Source organism: Carcharhinus amblyrhynchos, chromosome 4 (assembly GCF_965287045.1).
Source record: "Carcharhinus amblyrhynchos chromosome 4, sCarAmb.v2.hapA, whole genome shotgun sequence".
In the NCBI taxonomy this organism is placed as follows: Eukaryota; Metazoa; Chordata; class Chondrichthyes; order Carcharhiniformes; family Carcharhinidae; genus Carcharhinus; species Carcharhinus amblyrhynchos.
The window spans coordinates 62210096-62235887 of record NC_137327.1 but is presented as its reverse complement, the minus strand read 5'-3'; the positions used below and the strand labels follow the sequence as shown (position 1 = coordinate 62235887).

The following is a 25792-nucleotide window of genomic DNA, read 5'->3' as shown; positions in this document are numbered from 1 at the left end:
AGGGTATTGAAGGATAGTAACTCCTCAGTGCAGCCACCAGAATTACATTTTCAGAAGCCTGATGGCTTTCTCAATTGCTGCCCTACTGAGCAAGGCATTGGCTGAATGAACTCTAGGCTTTCTGTAGAAGGGTGAATATCTGACCACATGGGTGCGTTTAATGCCCTGTAGTGCCAATCCAGTGATGGCAGCAAAATCCATTGCTGTCTCTTCTGGCAAGACCTCATGCTGCCTGCCTTTGGAGACAGATTAATTCCTTAATCTAAATAATGGGGTGAGGGTTGATGTAAGCGGAAATTGGGAAAGTTAAAGAGAAAGAACAAGGCAATAGCGTATGGTAGCGACACAGGTAATGGAATCGCAGTGTGACAGGAAGGGACAGAACATACAAACATAAGAGAGCACCAGCAAAGAGTAGTGAAAAATGATAAAAAGACAGAACAAAAGGCTCTTTATTTGAATGCACACAGCATTTGTAACAAGGTGGAAGAATTGATAACACAAATAGAAATTAATGAGTATGATATGCTAGACATTACAGAGACATAGTTGCAAAGTGATCAGTGTTGGTACTGGAATATTCAAAAGTTTTTCGCAATTAGGAAGGACAGGAACAGAGATGAAAATAAGCTATTATGATCCGACACAGTGTACCAGTAAGAAAATAGCCAGGAGGTGGGAAGTGGACATGGGGAGAGGGGTTGTGAATCATTGCACTTGACCCTGTCTGTTTGGATTATTAGGTCCTGGGTTAGTTATTATTATGTTAGGCCAGGCTTCTGTGGCTATGACAATGAACCCTTTCTAAGTATTGCTATCATGTCTTTATTTATAAATTACTAGCCGACGTGTTTAGCTATATTACACTCTGCCCTGCTTCTGACATCACTGCATTTCACCATGTAACAGTTTATGTTACTCTAGACCTTGTCTTAGTTATGAGGACATGTCGTTTTACCTTTCTCTTCGCACTATATCTGTATATATTATGTGATCTGCAATTAAACTTATTAATGCACAGCACTGTACTTCTATATACACTATAATTGACCCTGTCATGACGGCCATGAAGGATCATCGATAGATCTCTCCATGGACTTTGTGCGGCCTTCCTGAATGAGTGGTGGCTCATCCAATGGGAAAAGGTCAGTGGGAGTTTTCACATCTGTTACTCTACCTGGATTGTGGTAGTAGGTCCCAAGTTGAAGACTGCTTGACTGTAAGCACAAGTGTGGCCCTTTCCTTTCATGCACAATAAAGGGGGTTGCTGATGGGAAACTGGCATTTGGCTGAATTGCTACAGATCCTTTCTCAGTTATTAATGCACAAGATGATGTTTACTGTTTATAATATATTAGATGAAATTTCATTTGGTAGTGCATCAGGCCATACCTTTCTAAACAATAGTTGACCCATTTCCAGTTCTAATTGCACTAGACAATTGGAGGGGGGAAATTTTCTGCCCCTGTTTTCAGCAGGCAGATATAGCGGTGAGAGCAGAGTGTTAAAGTGGAAATTTTTCCTGCTTCTTGACTGTGGTAGAGAGACTGAACAAAATTCATTCCAACAAAACAACTTACCCTTATTTCCAAAAGATTGCATGCAGTATTGGCAAAAACTTGAGTTCAGAGAGCCGTCGTTACGACTTGCTAATTCTGCTCTCAAGTCCGCTTTAGTTTCAGAGGCTGTCAAAATATTGTCTACGTACTGTAAGATTGTGCTCCCTTTCGGGAGTTCCAATTGTTCTAGGAATTGCTCATTGCTTGGTGAAATATGACCAGGCTATTACGGAATCCCCGTGGGAGGCTAGTCCATGTATACTGCTTATCGCCTACTGTGAAGACAAATTTATCCTGTGAGTTAAAGTTCAAGGGAATGAACCAGAACTCGTTAGCTATATCTAATACTGTAAATATCTTGTGGGACGATGATAATACCAAAGTTTGATATTTGCAGTCCAGGGCTGCAGTTTTCCCAGCAACAGTAGGATCTGATGTCTTTCCCCTGGTGTGAAGGATTTAGATCGGTCAATGGATTATTTACTGTTCCTCCCCTTGTTACCAGAGCAAGGTCACAGACCTCCTCCTCAGTATCAAAGTCACCCCCAGGCGCTGTGAGTTTCAGTGGTCATACTGCCGGGGTAGGGAGGTAATGTCATCCTGCAGTGGTCTTTTAACACTTGGTTTTGTTTCTCCAGTTCCCTTACTGTGAATTCTAATTCCCTAATCTTTTTATCCTCATTCCACTTCTAGAACATAAGAACATAAGAAATAGGAGCAGGAGTAGGCCATCTAGCCCTTCGTGGAAGTGACTACTTTTTCAATTAGTCCAGCTAACTGATGTATTAACAATACTCCTATCTTCTTTGTCTGGTTTCTCTTTTCTAACTCTCTAATCTGTGATTCCAATGTTTTAATTCTCTCCTTGTCGTCAGCCCATTTTTTACCCAAGACTGAGACCTGTTCAATTAATCCGGTCAATTGGTGAAATAAGAGAACTCCAATTTTCTTAGTTCTGTCCTTTTTTTCCAACCATTTCCATTGTTGATCTAGCGGGTGAGATGGATCCCACCCCCCTTTCCTCATCTGTTTAATGAATTTGTTTCCTGTCTTGTCTAAAATCTGTCCCATAACGTCAGTATACCGTGCCCCTGGCAAAAACGGTAATAAAAAGAATTCCTGGTACCAAAATCAAATCACGGGGTCCCTGACCTAAATGTCACGGGTCCCTGACCCAAACTAAGAAAAATCACAGGGTCCCTGACCCAAATTAAGAAAAATCATGGGGTCCTTGACCCAAATTAAGCCTATGTAACCATGATCCAGATCTAAAACAAGATCAAAGGGGTCCCCAAGCTTAGGCTAGTTGCAATAGGATCCCTGACGCTCTACTCGTTGGGTCCCTGACCCTAAACACTCTACTCGTTGGGTCCCTGACCCTAAACAATCTACTCACAGTCCAATTTAGATTCGAGTACCGTCACCTGTTAGCATCCTCCATAAGGGATGAGGGGTCATAGCACCAATCCGAGAGAAAGAGAGAGACCAAGGTAAATCTTACCTTGTGCTGGCATCCGTCTCTTCCCTCCGGGTCATGGCTCGATCACTTCTTCAGTCTCCTATGGAATTCAGCCACGGTATTGGTTTCTGCTCCGCAGCACCAAATGTTGAAGTGGAAATTTTTCCTGCTTCTTGACTGTGGTAGAAAGACTCAACAAAATTCGTTCCAACAAAACAACATCTTTATTTCCGAAAGACTGCATGCAGTATTAGCAAAAACTTGAGTTCAGAGAGCTGTCGTTATGACTTGCTAATTCTGCTCTCAAGTCCGCCCTTTCATAAAGAATCAATAGTTATACCTTTTACATGACTTCAGGAATTCGATTAGTAATACAAACAGTAGCAACATCATTAATTGTGTTATAACCCAGTGACCTCCAAGACCTCTTTGTCTCATCATTCACACTTTTATCTTGTCTTTTTGATAGAACAGAAGAAGGCCGATGACGTTGTCATTTCTGACCTTATCTTGCCTCATTCATCCATCACTAGGTCACGTGGAGTCAGCCTTATCAGGTCTTGACTTTCACGGTCTTATTCATGTCTAAGGTTATGTGGAGTCAGTGTTCCTTATTTCGTACCAAATACTTGACCAATTTTCCCCCTATTTCATTCGTGCAACTTCACAAGAGAATCAAGGAGACTCCTTGAGACTGGCTTTCATGCCAGCGGGATTTCCCATTGATATTGTCCCTACCCTGCTAATGGTGTAATGGGATTCCCACCATGAAAGATGGGAACCCTATTACCAACATTTAAATATCACTAGCAGTCTTCCCCACTGTATTATCTGCCACATTAGGATCTCCCCCTCCCCACAATGTGATGTCACGCCCATGAGGTTTACAACAGTTCCTGAAAAATGAGGATCTGTTGAATGGCCTAGGCACTGCCAAGAGGGCCTGTTGGGGAGCTTTGGGCTGAAAGGAAGTTCCCTGGAGCGGAGGTGTGAGGCGTCCTGAGTCTATTGGTGTGGGTTCCTGAGTCTGTGCTGTCTAAATTCATATTGGGCAGGGGCGGGGGTTTCCGTGGAGTGGTTGTGTTTTTTTAAATTATTTTTAGATCAGGGCAAGAGTCAAGGGTGCCCAAATTGTCAGGCAGCAAGGTTTCTGGGGCTCTGGCCCCACCAACATGACATCATGGCTTCCATCCTTTCTAATTTTTTCAAACCGCTTGAAAATTTGGCAGGAAAAGCCGACAAGGCAGCTGGTGCAGTGCCTTCCATTCTTCCCAGCTGAGACAACACTTTGGAAAAGAAAATTACAAAATTTCGCCCCAAAGGCAGGATTTTATGGCCACACTCATCTTGAAACCATAAAATCCCACTCGAGGTCAACAAACCATTCCACTGTCTGCTCCTCGCCTACTCCATTTCCCATGGCGGGCAGTGCAGTAAAATTCTGGCCATGTCTCTCTTTATGTACGCAGGTACATTAATTAATGCACAAAGCCATGTCTCTACATATACGACAAAGGACCATTTTTCTGCTGTTGTTGCATTGCAAAAAGTCTCTGCTAGTTAGGTCTTTTTGAAAAATTGTATATTTTTGTGTGTGATAATTGAGCAATCACTTTTGGTTGGAAGAATATGTTTAGATCTTCTATTTGATGTGTGCAATTTCTAATTGCTCTCATATTCCGTGTGTAAATTTTGGTGATGAAAGGTTGGGATGAACCTTGTAAAGTTCTCATAACCATGGCTCACTTTCTCTTAACACTGTACTTAGGTATTTCACTGGTAAGAAAATTTATTTTCACTCTTGGACAGTAAGAAATGGAAAGGAGGTGGTGTAGTGCTGTGAATAAAGTATGAAATCAGTACAGTAGTGAGAATTAATCATGGTTCAGATGATCAAAGTATAGAATCAGTTTGAGTGGAGATGAATAGTTAAAAAAAGTCGTCACTGGTAGGTGCAGTAGAAGGATCCAGTACGTAAAGGGTTAACATGAGGCTGAGTACACTACCTTTCACAGAGAACTAAGTCAGTCTAGGGATGAATGGTAATGTGTAAGGATATACAATGGAGTCCTGTCCATACCTATTGTAAAAATGTACATAGTTAAGTGTTGTTAATAAAGACTTCCTTGTAACTTATACAAGACTGCTTCATGGTGTCCAAGTAGTATCCTTTAATGGCAATGACAACTGAATACATCATGGTACTTGTGGAAAGATTCATCAGGAGGAGCCATTTATAGGTCTTCTAACTGTGGCTACATTGTAGGACAAAGTATCCATCAAGAAATATAGAACATAGAACATAGAACATTACAGCGCAGAACAGGCCCTTCGGCCCACGATGTTGCGCCGACCAGTTAAAAAACAATGACCCTCTAACCTAAACCAAACCCTTTCCATCCATAAACCTATCCACGGATCTCTTAAACGCCCCCAAACTGGGCGCATCCACAACTGCAGCAGGCAGGGCATTCCAATCCCTCACCATAATAATGGTGACTTGTCAGAAATGTAATTGTGCACAATTTTAATCTTCATTTTGATTAGATGTATCAAATTGATAAAGGAGGATGAATTCATATTTGGGAAAGTTTCTTAAAACAATATGTTCTGAAACCAACCAGGGAGCAGAATATTTGAGACCTAGTAATGTGTAATGTGACAGGATTAATTATTGATCTCATTGTAAAGTATCCTCTAGGCAAGAACAATCATAACATGTGAGAATTTCACAATCAGTTTGAGGGTGAGAAATGTGGTATAAAACTAGTCCCTTAAAATTAAATCAAAAATTTAAATGAATATAGGATTATGAAGATAGAGTCGGCTAAAATGGACAAAAAGTATATATTAAAAGGAAAGAGGGGTAGAGAAACAATGGCTGACATTTAAGAAGCTATTTCATAACTCTTAACGAAGATATATTCCATTGAAAAATAAAGACTATGAGAAGTTACACCATTTGTGGCTAACTAGCAAAGTTAAGGATGTTAGCAAATTGAACAACAATGTTGCAAAGATCAGTGGTAACATAGAAGATTGGGAAAATTTTAGTAACCAGTAAAGAATCGGAGGCGGGAGGATTAGCGTATGAGAGAAAACCAGCAAGAAATATAAAAAACAGACAATAAAAGCTTTGATTCAAATATAAAGGAAATGAGTAGCTAAGTGTTTGTCCCTGACAGGATGAAACAGGGGATTACTAATGGGAAACAAAGAATTTTGAACAAGTATTTTGTTTCTGTCTTCACAATAGAAGGCACTGAAAACAATCCAAGAATGGTTGAAAATTTGAAGGGGAAAGAATGGCCTTAAACAATCTTGTTCTGGAATTATGTTAGAAAAAGTACATTAGGCCAATTCCCAGAATGAAAGGCTTGCCTTATGAGGAAAGGCTGAGCAAGTTGGAACTATACTCATTGGAGTTTAGAAGGAAGTGATTTCATCTTATCGAAACATATAAGATTCTGAGGAGCATGACAAGTTAATGCTGAGAGGATGTTTGACATTGTGGGGGCAATAAGGGTTCAAAAAAGGTATCACTATCTTGGGTCACTGTCTGTGTGGAGTTTGCACTTTCTCTCCGTGTCTGCATGGGTTTCGTCTGGGTGCTCTGGTTTCCTCCCACAGTTCAAAAATGTGCGGGTTAGCTTGATTGGCCATGCTAAAATGCCCCTAATGTTAGGGAGACTAGCACAGTAATGGGTGGAATTACAGGAATAAGGCCCAGGTGGGATTCTGGTTGGTAAAGATTTGATGGGCCAAATGGCCTCCTTCTGCACTGTAAGGATTCTATCAATGGGCTATTTCTTCTAATTCTGATTGCCTCAAGACCTGGTGTTGCGGATGTGGGCTCTATGTCCTTCTTGCCCCTCATTCCTTTCCTCTATCCTTCAAATGCCTGGAGCTCTGCCCTTCCTTTGGAGGGTATTAGTGTTCATTGCCACTGGGCTCAAAATCCTTGACTTGCATAATCAAGGACCCCATTCACCCCGGACATACTCTCTTCCAACTTCTTCTGACAGGAGAAAAGTCTGAGGTCACAAACCACTCAAGAACATCTTCCCTTTGCTTCCATCAGACTTTTGAATGGACTTACATCATATTAAGTTGATCCTATTCTGCACCCTAGCTATGACTATGACGCTGCATATGATCCTCTCATATGACCCTCTCATAGTCATATACACTATGACTATGACCCTCTCCTTCTCTATGAACGTATGCTTTGTCTGTGTAGTATACAAGAAACAATATTTTTCACTACATACTAATACATGTAACAATAATAAATCAAATAAACATCATTGCCAATTGCTGCCTCTCTTGTGCTCAGCTGGTTGCCCAATTGCCCATGACAGCCTTATCGCCTGACCCAACAATGCAAGGAGGAAGACAAACCTCTGAATTGCCCAAACACTTCCTGCCCACTCTCCTTGCCAAAGCTTCCTGTTTGTCAGTGCATGACTTCCCCCTCTGCACCAGTTAAGCTTACTTGTGACTGAGGTATGTCCCTGGGACTGCCATGATTATCTCTTACAATGTAACTGCCTCCCTTTACAGGTCTATCCTACAAACCCCACCTCCCTTTGCCCCACCCACCTGTGTGCATAGCCCAGCAGGGTCTGAAAAGTCAGCCTTGTGCATCTCTATGGACAGCTGCTGCCTGAGGATTTCTAGCACTTTCTGTATTCCCATTGCTGAACCGAACTGGTTACCTTTCAGCTGAAGGGAAGATAAGAGTTTTCACATCCATTGTGTACGCTCAGTGTTTACTGCCCAGCACCAGCAAAATGTCCAACAAAAAAACAAATGAGACCTTGATACTTACGCTGTGGTCTTAGGGAATTTTAACATGAGGGGCTGAATAATGAATGGTGTCGACGGTCACATTAGTTTTAAAAAATTCAACAGATTTTACTTAAATGAATCCTTGAAGGACATGCAGATTAAGGTTTGTGGAAAACTGTCCCAATCTTAAATTGTTCTTGGGGAAAAACAAGATAGCAAAGAAAGCATGTTGAGGCTGTTATGGACAAGAGGACTGTAATTCAAACAGCATTCATTTCTCCTCTCACCACCCAATGTAAATAGGAAGGTGTTTTTGATTTGCTTCCCCTTTTATAAGTCATGGTGTATTTCCCAACACCTCAGTTTTGATCCACAGTAAACTTGATACAGTTCAAACTTAAAGGGTTAGTTCATTTATACACGCTCAACATGGGAGGAGGATCACAACGTTGCCTTCTTTGCAGGCATAGAGTGAAAAGGGGATAGAGAAAATAAAAATTTATAGTGCAGAGACCACAAAGGAAATATTGCTTCACCAGGGTTCCTGAGTCCCAGAATTAACATCCATGGAGGGTGGTGAGCTGACAATTGATGCTGGGTAATTCACTTTTCCAAAAACTTTCACTTCAAAAAATGAGATAGCTAGGCAGAGATGATTTGATTTTGTAGTTGATGGTGCAGGCTTTCCAGTAGAAGCAGTATAGATGGGACTAGTTGTCCAACCTGGGCCAGAGCTCCTGATCTGTGAGGCTGCTATTCAGGTGATTAAAAACACAGACTTAGACTTTGTAGTTCAACAAGGCAATACTGCTGGTTCCACAAGCCAAAGGCCCATGTCATATGACTCTCACCTCTCCACACTGTCTCTGACAAAGAATGCATGTTCCTTGTCTGGACCGCCAAGATTGTTAAATGTCTCAACTGTTAGGAATTGAATTGTGATAACCTTGCCAAAGCCAGTTCTCTGGGAAAACACTGCTTAACTAAAAAAACAAGAGAAAGGCTGAATGTGCAGCTTATAACAAATCAAAGTCTGTGTTCTGGACCTACATAACCCGCGGTCCAGGCTGTGAGTGCAGATTACTCATTGGGCGAGCTCCTGCTCACTCATAAGGAAATTTGTATTCCTCGAAGCCACATGAAGATCTATTAATGGTACCCATATCCATCATGGTAATTATAACACCTCCCCCCAAGCCCCCGCCGCCCCAACCAAGATCCACAGTATCCCTACTGGGAAGGAGGTATTTTCTCCGTTTGATGACCAGTTTCAAGACAACTCGATGTGCCGCCAGATCTGAACGTGTACCTAATCATGAACTCTTGTTTTCAGAGGGAGTGCCAAAGTGTCACGGACGTGGATTCCTCTTCAGGATTTGGTTTACTCGGGGTGCCTGCTTCTGCAGCTTTCATCTCAGAGTCTGTTTCTTCATCATTTGAGAGAATGAGCTCCGGGTTAGCCTCGAGCTGTTGTCCCCTATTGGGCTCTGGGTTAATGCTGAGTTTTGTCCTGTACTGGACTCTGGGTTAGCCTCGAGCTGCTGTCCTGTACTGGGCTCTGGGTTAACCTTGAGCTGTTCTGTACCGGTAGCTGCCGTCTCTAGGCTAGAAGCAAAGTCTGCCCTTCAGTGAACCCCCACTCGGCATCTGAGAGGGTCCTCAATGCACATTCTATGGGTCATTCTGTTCCCTCTTTCCAACAATATGAAAGCACATTCCTGATTCCATAAAGGGACATGTCACACGTCAGGATGAGTTCCTTCTTACGGCCAAAATGTGTTGACAGGTTTAATTCTAATAATTGTTTTACCTTGTTGAAGGCCTCATTCTGGGTCCCATCCACAACCATCTTTGATGTTTCCACAGCAGTGTGTTCAAGAATGCCAGTAAGGTAGCCAAGTCCAGAATGAATTTCCCATAGTAGTTCACTAATCCTAAGGAGGATTTTAACTCTGGTATTTTTTGGGGCTGGTGCCCCCTTGATGGTCCTCACTTTCTCTTCCACAGAATGTAAACCTTTTGTATCCACTGATAAACCAAACAAATCATTTTAGAAAGGCATATTTCTCCCTCCCTCTTTTGTTGTATCCTAGCACTCAAAAATCTTTTTAGCATTTCTTCCAGGTTCTCCAAGTGCTCTTGTTCTGAGGTGCCCGTGACCAGGACATCGTCTTAGTAAACTGCCACTTTAGGTAACCCTTGAAGTATATTCTCTATCGTCCACTGGAATATAACACATGCCAACAAGACGCTGAAAGGCAGGTGAGTAGTTTCGTTGTGTGTATTGATCGTAACATACTTTCAAGATGCCTCATCTAGTTCAATTTGAAGATAAGCATGGCTCATATCCAGCTTAATGAATGTCTGGTTGTCAGCTAACGTGGTGTACCAGTCCTCAATCCAGGGCAATCAAGTACCTGTTTAATTTAGAGACCCGGTTGACTGTTAGCTTATAATTCCCACAAATGAGGACTGATTTATCTGGCTTGAGGACAGAGATGAAAGGTGCGCTCCACTCTGTAAATTGTATTGGTCTTTTATTGTTTAATTCTTCAACGCACCCGAATTAATCCTCCACATTCTCTAATAGGGAGTAAGGAACAGATCTTGGGCATGGCATCAGGGTCAACATAAATTTTGACTTCCTGAAAAAGTTCAGGATGTCTGTTAGTGAATTCATGCAGCCTTCGCTCACCTAGCCAGAATTTTCCAACCAATTTAACCTGATTTTCTGGAGCTAATCTCTTCCCATTGGTTTGATCCTTGCCCACAGATAGCAGTGTGTAGGAGTTGGGCTGATTGCTGTCCATAGGTCACTGAGGTCATTGTAGTGCCCTTTAGTTCTCCTTAGTGGTTTACCTGTGTAGATGGCTAGTCCAACCTTTGTGTTTTCTAATTTCAAAAGTTGAAACTGGTATGAAGGTGGTGGATGTATCTCCATGGTAAGGGCTGCTACTGGCCTTTGTCTCCTTCTGGAGCAACATGCCTTTTGTCTACTCCTACAACCATGCCTCAGCTGAGTTGCCTGACCATGCCTACAACAGTCCAACTTTTGGCACTTGAAACCTTCCAAAGTGTGATCTCTTCCACATTTGGGGATATCATTGTGTTTCCTCGACTGCCTGATGACTTTTTTTTATTCATTCTTTGGACATGGGTATAACTGACTGACCAGCATTTATTGCCCATCTCTAGTTGCCCTTGTTCAGAGGGCAGGTGAGAGTCAACTGCATTGCTGTGACTCTGGAAGCACATATAGGCCAGAACAGGTAAGGCCATGTTTTCCTGAGAGGACAATAGTGAACTAGATTGGTTTTGTCTGATGGTGCTGGGCTTCAAGATTGTAGTGACTCTGGCATCTTAATTGCACAGTTGCCTCAGTTGAGCTATGGTCAGTAATACTTATGGCTCCTCTCCCTGTCTGGAGAACATTGCTTCCAGGCATCCTTCACATATCTTGAGCCCTTTTTCTGCACTTTGCAGTGACAAGGCTTTTTCAATAGCTCTCTTTAAGTCCAAATCAGGTTCTGCCAATAGATTTTTTGGATCATTGAGTTGTTAATTCCACACACCAATCTGTCTCTCAACATTTCATTCAGAGATGACCTGAATTCAGAATGTTCTGTCAGTTTCCAAAATCTAGCCAAAAATTCTGTAATGGATACCCAGGGGTTCTCCCTGTTGTATTAAAATGATTTCTCTGGTGTATGATAGGACCTAGGATCGTAGTGGTTTTTAACCAAATTTACAAGTTCATTGAAAGTCAAGAGTACCTGGGTAAGTCAAGTTTTGTATTATGCTGAATGTTAAGGCCCCAAAAGCTTTGAGCAAGATTACGTGTGCCTTCCACCCTCCTCAGTATTATTTGCCTGGGAGATGTAGAGCATGCATTCTATGTGCTGGGCTCAGCCTTCTCCATTTGTGTCATAAGAAAGGCATTTTTGTTATTTTTTTCTTACCAGAGAAGCAATGCTTCTTTCTGCTTAATGATAAAGGTCCTCTGATACAACACAGCTTTATTAAAACAAAGAAAAGGCTGTGCGTGCGGCTTACAACAAATCAAAATCTGAGCTATGTAACCCATAGTCAAGGCTGTGAATGTGAGTATTAAACTCCTGCTGCTCACCTCTTATTGTGCATGCTCTGCTTGTTCAAGAGGGAACTCCTATTCCATCACCCAACAGCTGTTAATGACGTCCCATGTCCTTCGTGCCCACAATAAAGGAATGGAAAGTTGTGGGACTATTTGTTTTAGCAGATGAGCAGAGACTCCTCATGGTCAGCATGGATTATGAAATGCAGATGGCCTTTGTATAGTTCTCCTTGAATTTCGCCTGTGCAGCCACAGGGGTCATTTAGTGGCTCCTCTGGGATAATGATGTGCAAGTTTTTTCTGAGATTGCTGGGCAGCTCTTTTTGTTCAGGGCCACAGACTGAAATCGGATCAGCCATTTTAGGTCTTGGTCCGGTTTGATGTTTTAAAAAAAAACAATGAACACATCTTTCTTTAAAAAAAAGATACAGGTAAAGTTTTGGTCTGTCAGAGGACATATACAGTTGGAGCTCTGGTTGGTTATGAACTCTTTGAGCTCAGTCACTTTTGAGCTTAATGTACAGCTTTGAAATATTTAATTCTTCATTCAAAATGTTATTGAGGCATATCACCTTCTGGGCTTTCCTTCAGTTTGGGAGACTGTGTGAGGCTAGCAATGTGACCGACAGGGTGACATTAGATTCTTATGAGTAAGTGTTTGTAATGAAACAAGCTGCCCAGAGTTGAACTTTTGAAGGATGGTAACATTTTCAGCAGTATTTGGTCCCAGCAGCTTCACCATACTCTGTCATCTCATCAAACCCAAGCATTTTGGGTGCCTTGAAGGTTAAGTATTAAAAGAACTTCCCATTCAAAAATGGAAATGTGCATTGAATTAACAGTTTTTAAAGGGCAACATGGTGGCACAGTGGCTAGCACTGCTGCCTCACAACTCCAAGAGTGTGGAGTTTGCACGTTCTCCCTGTTTCTGCGCGGGTTTCCTCTCATCATCCAAAGATCTGCAAGTTAGATGGATTGACTATACTAAATAGGGGGATTAGCGGAGTAAATACATGAGGTTATGGGGATACAACTTGGGTGAGATTGTTGTCGGTACAAGTTTGATGGGCCAAATAGCCTCCTTCCGTACTGTAGGGATTCTATAACTCTATGTTTATAATATAGGTGTATTATATGGGGGAGGGGACGTCATTCCTAATCTGTTGAAAAATAAGGGCTCCTTCAACCAAAAAAGTTTCCACATTACTTTGTAGCCCTGAAAACAAGGATAAATAAGAAATACTTTGTTTGCCTGTTCCTCTGGGACTAGTGGAGGAGCCAGGCTGATTTCATCTAGTTTCCGACCTCACCTTTAGAGGAAAATAAATGTATTCATTCCAGTCCCTGACCTGGACACTCCCCCGTCTTTGACGTCAGGCTGAGTTGATTAATCCACTCTTTTAACAACAAAGAGCGAGCTATCCCTGGAAGGTAGGAGGAGAGTGAATAATCAATTGGTTGTTAAAGCCAGAGTTGTACATCTTTCGGGCAAAGCTGGAATCTGGCATGGCTGAGAGTGGTTACAGGTAAGGACCCCCATCTCCTGGCTCAGCTGGTAACTAACATTTGTTTCAGTTTCGGTGCGCGATCCCTATGGAAACCAAAGCTTCGACGTTGCCGCCAGTGTATCAACTGGTTTTAATTTGGAGGCGTCCTCTGTGTATTCGGGAGCAGCATCCATCTTGATAAAGTCCCCCTCTGACAAAGTGTTCATCAGAATTGACATTGACCTTGATGTTAATCCGGATGTTAATCCGGAATTGAATGGATTGGGACGGCGAATACCGCGGACAGTTAAATTCCCCTTGTACACAAAACATTTACAGACTTGTCTGTTGTTCTCGACACAAAAAAGGCAATTTCGTGTTCGTGACTCCAGGGGCCGCTTGACTAACAACTTGAGACTCTGGAGTGGTGTTGCAGCATTGGCAGGGGTGAGGTTGACTTGTCCCTGTTGTTACTCATGTCCCTCTCCCGACGTCCCTGGTTGGACGTAACTGTTGCAACAATTTTAGGGATTAGTGGGGTTTGGAAGCAGTCGCCCTTTTTATTGCGAACTTGTGAACTCAGGCAACGAGCAGCCAGGGTTGCCCAGCTGGAAGTTTCATAACATGATTCCCATCCCTCTTCGCTCAGGTATTAGTTGGCCAACAGATCCTTGTGACATGCTGCTTTCCTGCCAATTGGAAAGCAAAAATGACTCATTATCCAATGGATGATGTTTGACTGTCAGCCAAACAGCGCTTTTCTCCCATGTTTGATATTTTATATCTAGTAAAGATAAATATTCAAACAAAATGGAGGAAATTTTTTTTAGTGTCCCAGTGATTTTTCTCTAGCATTGTGCACAACCCTGCTCCGGAGATTGATCTTCAATTACTGGGGACTTCAAGCTAATCCTGGAGGGTTAGCAACCCAATCAGCAACTGCATTTAACACCAGGTATGCCCAGAATGAGGCAATAAAAGCAGGAAATTTCTGGCATTTGTACTGTTTTGCTTTTTTGCACAGGCTATACAGAGAAAGAGGGCATTCAGCCTAACTGCTATCTAGCTGTTTATGCTCCACAAAAATCTCCTCCCACCCTTGATTTTACCTGAGCACATAGTCTTCTATTTCTTTCCCCTCATGTTCTTATTTAGGAAAAGAGGGAGTGTGAAAACAGGCCAGTTAGCCTGAGAGTCTTTTGGAAAATGCTGGAAATAATAATTGCATGTGGAAAATCAGTAGAACCAGATGGAACCAACATGGTTTTATGAAAGGGAATTGTGTTTGACAGACTTCATAGAATCCCTACAGTACAGAAAGAGGCCATTTGGTGTATCGAGTCTGCACCAACCACATCCCACCCAGGCCCAAGCCCCATATCCCTACACGTTTACCCGCTTAAACCCTCTAACTGACACATCTTAGGACACTAAGGGGCAATTTTAGCAAGGCCAATCAACCTAACCTGCACATCTTTGGACTGTGGGAGGAAACCAGAGCACCTGGAGGAAACACACGCAAAACTCCACATAGACAGTGTCCAAGCCGGGAATCGAAACCAGATTCCTGGAGCTGTGAAGCACAGTGCTAACCACTATGCCACCCATACTTCTTACTGTTTTTCTGAGGATGCAATAGTTGGTAGATGAAGGCGGACCAGTAGATGTGATATACTTAGATTTCCAAAAGTCTTTCAATAGGTGACTTGCAAAAGATAAAAAGACTCATGGTGTTTGGGGTAATTTAGTACCATGAAAAGAGTATTGGTCAACAGACAAGAAGTGGAGAGTTGGGGCTGTGACTAGTGGAGCGCTGCAATTACTGGTGTTGGGGCATTAGCTATTTACAATCTATATTAATAACTTGGATAAAGAGATTGAGTAATATTCTAAGTTTGTGAGTGATGTAAAGCTAGGTGCAAATGTAAACTGAGGAGAACACAAAGAGGCTGCAAAGTGGCATAGATAGGTTAAGTGAGTGTGTGTAACAAGGTGGCAGATGAAGTATAATTTGGGGAAGTGCAAATTATTTACTTTGATAATATGGATACAGAAACAATATATCTTTTAAAAGGTATGAAACTTCACTGTTGATGTTCAGAAAGCTTTGCTTTCGCACAAAAACACAAAGTAAACATGAAGGTAGTACTGGCAACAATTGGGAAGGCAAAAGGTCTTTATTGGCACGCAAAAATAGGAAGTCTTCCTACAAGGGTTTGGTGAGTCCACATATGAATGCTGTGTGGAGTATGACAGGGTAGATACTGTGAGGTTGTTTACCCCGGCTGCAGAATCTAGAACACGAAATGATCAGCCCTTCATCTCAGGAGGAAGGACTGATCATTTAGGACCAGGGTGAGGAGCAATTTCTTCACTGAAAGTGGGTAAATCTTTGGAATTCTTTACCCCAGAGAGTTGCAGATGCTGCCTTGTTGAGTATTCTTAAGGCTGCAATAAACAGATTTCAGAATCCAGGGATATGGGTAGTGGGTGGAAAAGTGTTAAGGTTAAAGATTGGCTATGATTTCATTGATTGGTTGAGCAGGCTTTGGAAACCATTTCGTCTACTTCTGTTCCAACTATTTATGTCTTTATATTCATTCTAACTTCCTTTTAAATATATCTGGTTTCCGTTAGCTATATCTAGTGATAGCAAGTTCCACATTCTAACCACTGCCTGGGTAAAGAAGTTCCTCCTGAATTCTTGATGGGGTTTATTTTGTCTTTCTGGTTTTTGAATTCCAAGCAGGTCTTCCCTGCATTCACCCTATCAAATTTTAATCAACTCTCTCAGGAGCCTCACTCACTTCAACCTTCTATTTTTGAGAGGAAAGTTCAATCGCTACTTAACTCTACTCAACAATAGATATCAACTCTTGGTTTGAGTTTTATGCTTAGAAATATATTTTGTTGTTTTACTAAGGCTTTTATATGCTATTTTGTTATATGGAGACCTGAATTGTGCACAGGAATCATAGCAGGCTCTACGTGCGCCATGCAAAGGTCCGTTGACCTCGAGCAGGATTTTCCAGTTTTGGGACAAGTGTGGCTGGAAAATCCTTCTCACTTGCCTTGGAAACAAATAGGGCAGAATTTAACGAGATTTTTTTCTAAGAGGCCAGCTTGTGTGAAAACGGAAGAGTTCCTGATCCATTTTTCAGGCAAGTTTTCGTGCTGAATCTTATGCGCTCAGTCTTTGAAAGAATGAGTTGGAGTGTATCTCGCCACGAGAGGCAGTAGGTGGGGTTTAATTCACCAGACAGCCTGCAGCTCAGATCGGAGCCACAAACTGTGCATGCACAGAAAAAGGTGAAACAAATAGCTGCTCTCCTGACAGAGTACCTCCATGCCAGATACAGCCTTCCTCTCGCCTCCATGGACATCAGAGACCCCCCCCCACTTCCTTCCACGCACACCACCCCCCCCCACCCCCAACACTACTGGCCTTCTTATCACACACACCTTCCCTGGACCCACTTGCACATGGCCCCTGCATCACCACCCTGGCCCTGATGGCTGACCAAAATGACCCTCTCTCTCCCCTGCCTCCGATCATCACAGAGGCCACCCCTGATACCCTCCAGGATTTGTGCCATCAGATTTTACATGGCCCCTTCTGTCTCCACAGGAGGAGAATGGCCAAAGTCGACAGGAGAGGACGAAGACAGGGGGTGGTATACAAGATTCAGGTCCTCTGCCCCTTTGAAGAGCCGGCACTGGAGCTGCGGGAGGGGAGGGATATAGACCATTACTGACGGCATGGTCGAGCTGAGCATTGAAGTGAGCACCTGTCAATCCTCAACTCACTGGAGATATCTCAAATAAGTTGCACACAGCCCAGATTCCTGTACCTGCCTTGCACTTAACCTTATGTCCTGTGTTGCAGGAAGGGACCCTGACAGGCCTGGGCCATCTGGCATTGAGGCCCCCATTAATGCTCTCGCCCATTCTGTCCTTGACAGTTCAGAAGACTCTTTTGGAGGAAGCCAATGAAGGAATCTGTGAGGCTGGCACCAGTTTTGTGTCCGCTTCCACATCGCAATTCATCATCCCGAAGGCTCTCACATTGGTGGGTCAAATTAGTGGTTAGGCATCTGGGTCACTCTCCGGTGTACATGATACATCATCCGAGGCCTCCAGCATGCTGGGGCCTGCCAGAGGCAAGAACTCAGCTGGCCCCAGGCTACATGCTGGATCTCTGCGATCACCTCTCCCTCAGCTGCTCAAGATACAGCAACAGAGCCAGGGAATGCAGAAGGGGCCGACAGCAACATGGGACCGACTGTGAGGTTGTTGGGAGGAGTCCTAAAACTTTCAAGTGGACTGGCTATTGCCTGTATTGCGTAGTTCCCAGGCCAATACTGCTAAGGGTGGTGTCTGTGGTGGAAAGCCTGGGGCAGGAAAGCCTCACCATGAGTAGCAGAGTCCAAACAATGGCCAAGTCACAGCAGGCCGCAGTGGAATCCCAGAGGGTTGTGCCTGAGTCACAGCGGGTCACAGCTGAGGGCCTCAACAAACTTCTGGAGATTCTGTGGCCCATGGCTGAGAGGCTCAAGACCTTACAGGAGATACAGCAAGCTATGGCTGCAGCCCTTGAGAATGTGGTCCACTGAGAGGGTCATGGCTGAGAGGCTGCAGTTTCAAACAATTCGCTGCCTAAAACGGGTGGCATACATTGGCAGTACTTGTGGTATCTGCAGAACCCAGGAGAGATTTCCTCAAGCATTCCCACCCAGCAATGCCCAGCTGGTTGGCCTCTATGTCCTCCTCCTCCAAAAGGTGTCCTTGCTGCTGCGCCAGGTTGTGTAGGGCACAGCATACCACCACAATGCAGGATGACATTAGGGGACTATATTGGAGGGCCCCGCCAAAGCAGTCTAGGCATCTGAACTGCATTTTCAGGAGTCCTGTGCATCACTTCACTATAGAACAGATGGCAACGTGAGCCTCATCTTAACGGGTTTCAGTGTCAGGCCTCTGCACAGGCGTCATCAGCCAAATCTGAAGCAGGTACCCCATGTCCCTCAAGGGCCATCCCTGCACTCTGGGCTCCTCCTCAAGGACCTCCAGAACATTGGAGCTTGTCAATATGAAACTATTGTACACGCTGCTGGGGTGTCTGGCGCAGACGTGCTTGATGTTCCATTGATGGTCTTACACCAACTGCACATTCATTGAATGGAAACCCATTCTGTTCGTGAATCTTCCTGGATTCTTTACTGGGGCCTTGATGGTGACGTGGGTGCACTCTGTAGCTCCATGAACATTTGGCATCCCTGCATTGGCCACGAATCCTGCAGCCCAGGCTTCCTGCTGGGCTTGGTCCAGGTCAAACTTAATATACTGGCCAGCCTGGGCATACTGGGGATCTGTGACCTCCTTCACTCTTGTGGATGGATGATTGGGAAATGCCAAAAAAGGCTTCATTGGCATTCTGGAAGGATTTGGGCCGGTGTCTGTGGGAGTTTGCGCATTCTCGCTGTGGTTGTGTGGGTTTCCTCCGGGTGTTCCGGTTTCCTCCCATACCGCAAAGATGTGCTCTTAGGCTGACTGGTGTAACAAATTGTCCCTAAATTATTCTCCCCTTAATCTGGTTTCCAATGGGAGTACTATAAGCATAGACATGGGTCAAGGGTGGAAGAGGCAAAACACATTGTTAAGATGGCGGCACAGGCTCGTTGGGCCGAAGGGCCTGTTTCCCGTGCTGTGTTGTTCTTTGTTCTTTGACTCAGTGGTGTAAAAGTTTAAGGCAGTCGTCACTTTCACAGCTACCAGGAGCTTCAAGGTGCCAGGTTCTGCAACAAATGGCACAGGTGTCACAATGTTTCCTTTTGGAGCCGGAGCCATTGATGGCATGCAAAGATGGACAGCTGCTCAAAGAACATCTGTGTGCGGAACTACCAGAGTGTCTGCTTCCTCCTTCTTTTGACACCCCCTTGGGGAAAATGGCAGCCATGTTCTGCCTCTGACAGCTGTCTCCCTCTAATCTTGTGCTTGATAAGGCCTGGGCTTCCTCTGCCCACAATTAAACCTGCTGCTTTTCTTCCTCAGCTCCAGCAAGATCAATTGGTTGCACTGCAAAAGCCATCTCATCAATCTAAAGCTGGGGGGAGGAGGGGATGGTTGGGGAAGGAGAGAGGCAGATGGATAGGTTAAGGAACTCAGCTCGCCCCCAGACCAGCAACACACACTCTCCTTTCCCCTCCCCCAGCAACATTACCCATTCTACACACACACCCAATAATTACCCCCCCCCCCCACACTCATGAATATACACACTCAGAATTCATGCAGTAGTTGCCCCCCAGACAGTGCTGCTGTCCTGAGGCTGCAGCACCACATTTCAGAGAGTTTCCAGTCCATCCCACCAACAGCAGTGCTTGTTACTGCCAGCACTAAGACCCAAAGAAAGCATTAAGAGCCGAGGTCAGTGTTCAGACCTAGATCCATGCTGAGAGTCCGAAATCTGGTCCCATGAGCAACAGCAACCCCCCACCCTCGGTACACTTGCAACCACCAACCCCCCCCCCCCCCCCCCCCCCCCATCTGCTGACCCAAAATGCAACATGGTCACCATGAAACAACCTCCCCTGAGCAGCACAGAGCAGTTATAGTTGAGGTATTTTCTTGATCGATTCCAACTGCAGCAAATGAGGCAGATGGGCTGGAACAATTGGGATTGACTTCGCTAATTACATTTTGATGGATGTAAAAAAATGCAAATTGATGTTTCGCTTGTTTTGGGCAAGGTTCTGATTGTGCCTTTTTTTGTGTGTGATAAAACAGGAATGTGTGCAAAAAAGAGGCGCCATTCCCACTGGTTGCATCACGCCTGATTTTATGACTTTTCCTGCCACAAAATGGGCACGATGAGGTGGTAAAATTCTGCTCATGGTCCTTAAAGTTTGTGTGAATGGCTAGCTCATGTTTCTTCCAGGCTCTGTTGACTCCCACCCATCCATTCCATATTTCATAGAACACGGTTCTTTGCCTTTGCTTTAATGATTCCCATTTCCAAATCGGATGTGACACAGGTTTATTTCTCATGTTGATTTGTGCAGCATGTCTTTGTGTTGCTTCAGTTGTATTTGTATTGGTCACCATATAAAGAATCCCACGCATAACTTGCATATCCCAGGATTGAACAAACAAGTGTTTGAAACTGTAACTCTGGTATTTTTGTAACAATACTGAATGATTTCTTCTCAGAAATACAAGAACTCTGTGGATGTTGTCTGCTGATTTTAGTTTTCATTTCTGCCACTGGCACAAAGCTTCAATTTTCCAACTTGCTGTGATAGAATTTGAACTCTCAACTCCAGGTGCCACAACCAATGTGCTGCCATAGTGATTGCCTTCTTTCAGGCCTCTGTGCATCTATTGCTTAACTCAGATTCCCATTTTTTTATACATGGTAACATACTCTGAGAAAATAAAGATTTTTTGCTTCTCTGAGGAAATCACATGGCTGTGAGACGAGCATGGAAATGACGATGCTCTGGTCATCATCAGTGTGGGATAGCTGGTCTGTTCTGGCCCATGGGTTTTGTATGTTCATATGACAGCCTTGAAAGAAAAAACACAGCCCCATTCATGAAAACCCACTCAAAACATTTAATTCCCCCAAAGTATATAATACTTAACAAAAACAGACTTGTAGTCTCAACCCCAAATCAAAGATAGCTAATCCTTTAATAACCTCTTTGAGCTATCAATCAAATTGTCGATCAAATTTAGTATCCCCCTGAGTTTTTATGACAGCTCCCAAAGTTTGTAACTTACACCACTGATTAAGGCACAGTTGTTGCATCAAAAATGGGATCTGTTTAAATTCAGTATTGAATTCAAATGGCCCTGCCATGTTTGAGGTTTCCTCACGTATGAGTCACATCTCTGCCCCTTTCCATTGCTGGTGAAATGGGGTCAGGAATTCCAATGTGGGATACATCAGCCATTTTGTAGTCTCTGTAGCACCTCGAACGCTACAAAAATCCAGACCGTATAGTCCACTGTTCCAGTGCAAGAAATGATACCAAAATATTTCCATTATACAGTTCACAGTGCATAGACCGTGATGATACCAATTTGGACCTCAGGAAAGATACAGAACATTCTGTATGTTCTGAATGTCATAGAGCAAATTCTGAAAGCAACATGTACCTAATAGCTGTTGTGAAACGCTCAGTATGAATAATTAATAACTCCCTAGGCAAATCTATCAATTCTACACCCTCAACAGAAAGTTGTGCTCGAAACAAGTGTGACTTGAAGAATTTGCACCAAGTGTTACAGTCCTGTCTATAACCCATGCTTCCTTGAATCTCTCCAATTGGGCAGTGAGATTGATGAACTTACCCTTATCTGTCTTTTTTATAATCCTTTCCAAACGATACTGAATTTTCTTGAATATATACCTGCCGTTTAGTGGGCTTTCAGTCAGCTATAAAACCCATCCATAAAAGATTAATTGCAGGCAGTGATCATCCAATTTTAATGCTGCCCTGAGAAAGACAAGGAATAAAAAGTAGCTTCTAAGAACGGCAGAAGCTGAGAAGTGGGGATCAGTCCTGAGACCTCAATTATTCATAATTTTATATTAACAATTTAGACTTTGGAATTAAAAATATATTTCTTAAATTTGTGGATGTTATCAAATTGGAGAGGAAAGTTGATATTCGGAGGGAAGCACAAACCACAGGATGACATTAATAAAATTGTTATCAACACTGTTCAGTGTGAGGCTGTACAATTTTGTAAGAAAAATAAAAAGTACTTGGAAAATGTGAATCTTAATGGGGTTGAGGAACAAAGTGATCTCTGTGTACAAACACACAAATCATTTTGTATGATATGGAGTTTTAAGATGATACAAAGACACAATAAGCACCAATGTTTATTTCTGGAGGGACAGAACTGAAAAATGGAGAAGTTATGCTAAACTTCTGTTTAATCTTGCATCAAGAGCTAAACTAGAGATCATCAGTATAGGGTAGTCATCAATATATCAAATAGGGAATCCAGAAGAATCTTTGCCCAAAGAGTGATGAGAATGTGGAAAAGGCTATCACAGGGGTGATTGAGATGAATAGTGTAGATGCATTTAAGGGGAGGATTGATAGGCATATGCGGGACAAAAGAGCAGTTGATTATGCTGATAGAATTAGATTAGGATCTGTGAGGTAAGTTTGTGAAAGGAGGAGGCTTGAATGGAGCACAAACACTGCTATGGACTGGTTAGACTGAATGGCCTGTTCCTATGCTGTATAACCTCTGTTATTGTATGTGTAACACATTCTTGAGGAGTGGATATCCATGACATCTTGCCTTTCTGATTGCTAGCCTTCTGGAACAAGGCAGTATGACTTTAAAATGAGAGTTAGGCCTTACAGTGTTGATGTCAGGAAACAATGTTACACATAAAAGATAGTGGAAATCCTGAATTCTAGATTAATTGTTAGAATTACTTTCTTTGGGGCAGAATTGTTCATTGGCAGCAGGATTCTCTGGTCTCACCAGCAGCGCTTCCCTACCAACGGGTTTCCCAGCAGCACGGGGTGGCTACGATACAAACTCCCATTGACAGTGGTGGGGAATCCCACTGCCGGCGAACAGCCTTCTGCCACCAAGAAATACATGGCTGGGAAGCCGGAGAGTCGCATCCAAGAATATTATGAGCTAGGAAAACAAGGCAGGTGAATGGAGTTGAAGTACAGATGGAACTGAGTGTAGAAAAGGTCTGAGGGGTTGAATGGCCTCATTCTGTTCAAATGTTCCTTCCTATAAATGTCTGCTGGCAAACTGGAGTTGGGGTGTGAAACCTGTGACTTTTTTCCCCTGCTCGAAATAGGCAATGTTGTCTCTCTCTCCAGACAGCAGTGGTGTTGAGTGTTGGTCTAGCCTCATTCCTACAGTTGGTGAAACTCACTGGGAGCAGGAGGTGTTGAAATTAGCTAATGCTGTAATTCAGAAACTTTTGTAGTCTTAGGGCCTGATTTTACCATTTTGATTCTAGGTGCTGGATCTGGGCGCAATTCAGATCTGACTTACAAAACTGCTGTCTGGTGCCCATGTATGCACTTAGCCTGGAAAAAAAATCACAAGTCTGAATTGCGCTGTGGGTGGGGGCTTATTGCGCCCAAAGTGCTACTGGTTTCGTCGGAGCTTTGAACAGCACATGCGCAGTGAGAAAAACATTTGAAAAATGCGCTCCTGTCGCAAAGCAAATAAAGCGGCCTGGGAGCAAAACATGGGAGCAATGGCCCCCACAGACATCACACCACTCCCACAACATAACTGTTCCCCTTATCTACCCACCTCCTGCTACCCAGACCGATTGTGACCCTTTGCCCCCAACCATTGACCGCAGAATGGCAGCAGTCCCCCCTTGCCCCCTACCCACCCTCCCCACCAGAGAACGATCTGGCCTCCCCTCCCCCTCCCCTTCCCCACCAGAAGTACATCTTACCCACCTTCCTCTTCCACTCAGCAGAGATCCATGTCGCCTCCCCTCCCACCTCGAGAATGATTAGGCCTCCTCCCACCTCCCCAGAGAATAATTGGGTGCCCCCTCCCCCCCACCATTACCAGAGAATGATCGGGCCTCCACCCCGGGCTTGAGTGGAGCATAAATACCATCATGGGCTGAATGTCTTATTTCTGTGATGCGCATTCCATGTAATTCTACATTTAACATGTTTTTGAGCAGAGGAAGGACAATTCTGGAATTGAACCAGCCAATTCAAGGTGACCTCTTCAGCTACTTGACAATCTGCGAACTGCTTAGGACCATTTCCTCTGCTTAGTAAATCAGTAATGGAACAGCATAAATTTACAATCACTACAGTGTATGAAGGAAGCAAGTCATGTATTAGACATAAATTACTACTGTGCTCGGGTGTGAGGAGGCTTCTGTTGTGCATAAATACCACTGTGGATTGGATGACCTGTTTCTGTTTTGTAACTACTATCTTGTCTGATTTTTCAAATCTCTCCATGGCTTCATCCCTCACTAGTTATGCAACTTCTTACTACAACCCTCCCAGAAATCTCTGCTGCTGTGGTTTTGCCGTATTGGGCATGAGCAATTTTGATTGTTCAGCTATTGGTTGCCGTGCCTTCAGCTTTCTTGACCCTAATCTTCTCCACCTCTCTACTTTCTTTTTCTCCTTTAAGATGCTCCCTAAAATCTACCTGCTTGAACAAATTTGTGGTCATCAGTCCTAATATCTTGGTTTCAAGTATGCTCCTGTGAAGCTTTTTCTTTGACCAGATTGGAACTCTTACACAAGTGCAAATTGCACCATTCAGAAAGTTTTGTGGGACAGTCACTTTGCAAACAAATACCACACTGTTGAAAGTTGAGTCACAGCCAAGATTCACATGAGTGATACAAAAAAAGTTGCTGAGTAAGTCCTCTAACTGCCTGATTTAATCAGTATGCAAACCCCGTGCTGACAATGTGCATCCAACATTACTGTTGAGACAAAAGGAATAACCTGAGAACAAGGATCTAGTTGTTTCTAAGTGGGACGTGATATCTGTGAAACTGGAGAGCATTTTGCAAACTCAAAAACCATTTGTTCCAGCTACCAATCAAATAACAAACTAGTGCTGTCTAATTACATCTTCACTTCCAACAATTTCTCTAGTCTATCAGCATGGGATTAGCAGTGAGAGCTAGGGTGGTGAGAGGCTGAATCTATGAGCTACATATCTACAGCTATTCACACCCAAGGAAGCCACGAGCAGAGTAAACATGAACGTGGATGAAAATGACCTGCTCCATCCAGCGCACAGATTGCAGTGAGTATCCAAGTCTAGTTTATGCCCTTCTTTGCTCATCCTCCTGTTCCCCTTGATTTACTTTTATGTCCCTTCACAGTTGACTGACTGACGTTGTGAGAATGTAGTGTGGGGGAGTGGAGATGGTTTTGGAGAGTAGAAATCAAAAGAATGTGGTTGCATTACAAGCCAGTTATTTAGGTAGTGATACCTAGAGTGTGGTAGGAGTGTGACAGAGTGTACAAACATATAAAAAAGCAGCAAATAGCGTCAAAACGGGGGAGAAAATTGTAAAAAGACCAAATTAATGGCTTTTTACTTAAATGCATATAGCAATTGGCACACAATAAATGAACTAATGGCACAAATTGAGATTAAGGGTATAATCTTGCAGACATTATAGAGACATGGTTACAAGGAGATCAAAACTGGGAACTAAATATTTAGTGGCTTTTATTATATGACAGACAGGAAGAAATGGGTGGTGGAGTAGCTTTATTAGTACGAGGTGGAAGCAGAATAAGTAAGATAGCAAGAAATGATTTTGGATTGGAAGTTGTAGAATGGGTAGAGGTAGGAAATAACAAGGGATGAAGACACTGGTGGACGTAGTCTTTAGGCC

The 25792-nt window shown here is 43.4% G+C and overlaps 1 protein-coding gene across 3 annotated transcripts in view; it reads left to right on the top strand.

Moving 5' to 3' along the window:
• Positions 1–13293: 13293 nt before the first annotated feature.
• pnp6 (purine nucleoside phosphorylase 6) overlaps positions 13294–25792 on the top strand; it is a 67235-nt gene continuing 54736 nt past the window's right edge. For 2 of the 3 annotated variants that reach the window (XM_080187272.1, XM_080187271.1), the window contains exons 1-2: positions 13294–13428; positions 25038–25191. In XM_080187272.1, coding sequence (XP_080043398.1) covers positions 25145–25191 — 47 coding nt within the window. In that variant the 5' untranslated portion in view covers positions 13294–13428; positions 25038–25144. The remainder of the gene's footprint in view (positions 13429–25037; positions 25192–25792) is intronic. The other variant, XM_080187273.1, reaches the window with a different exon arrangement.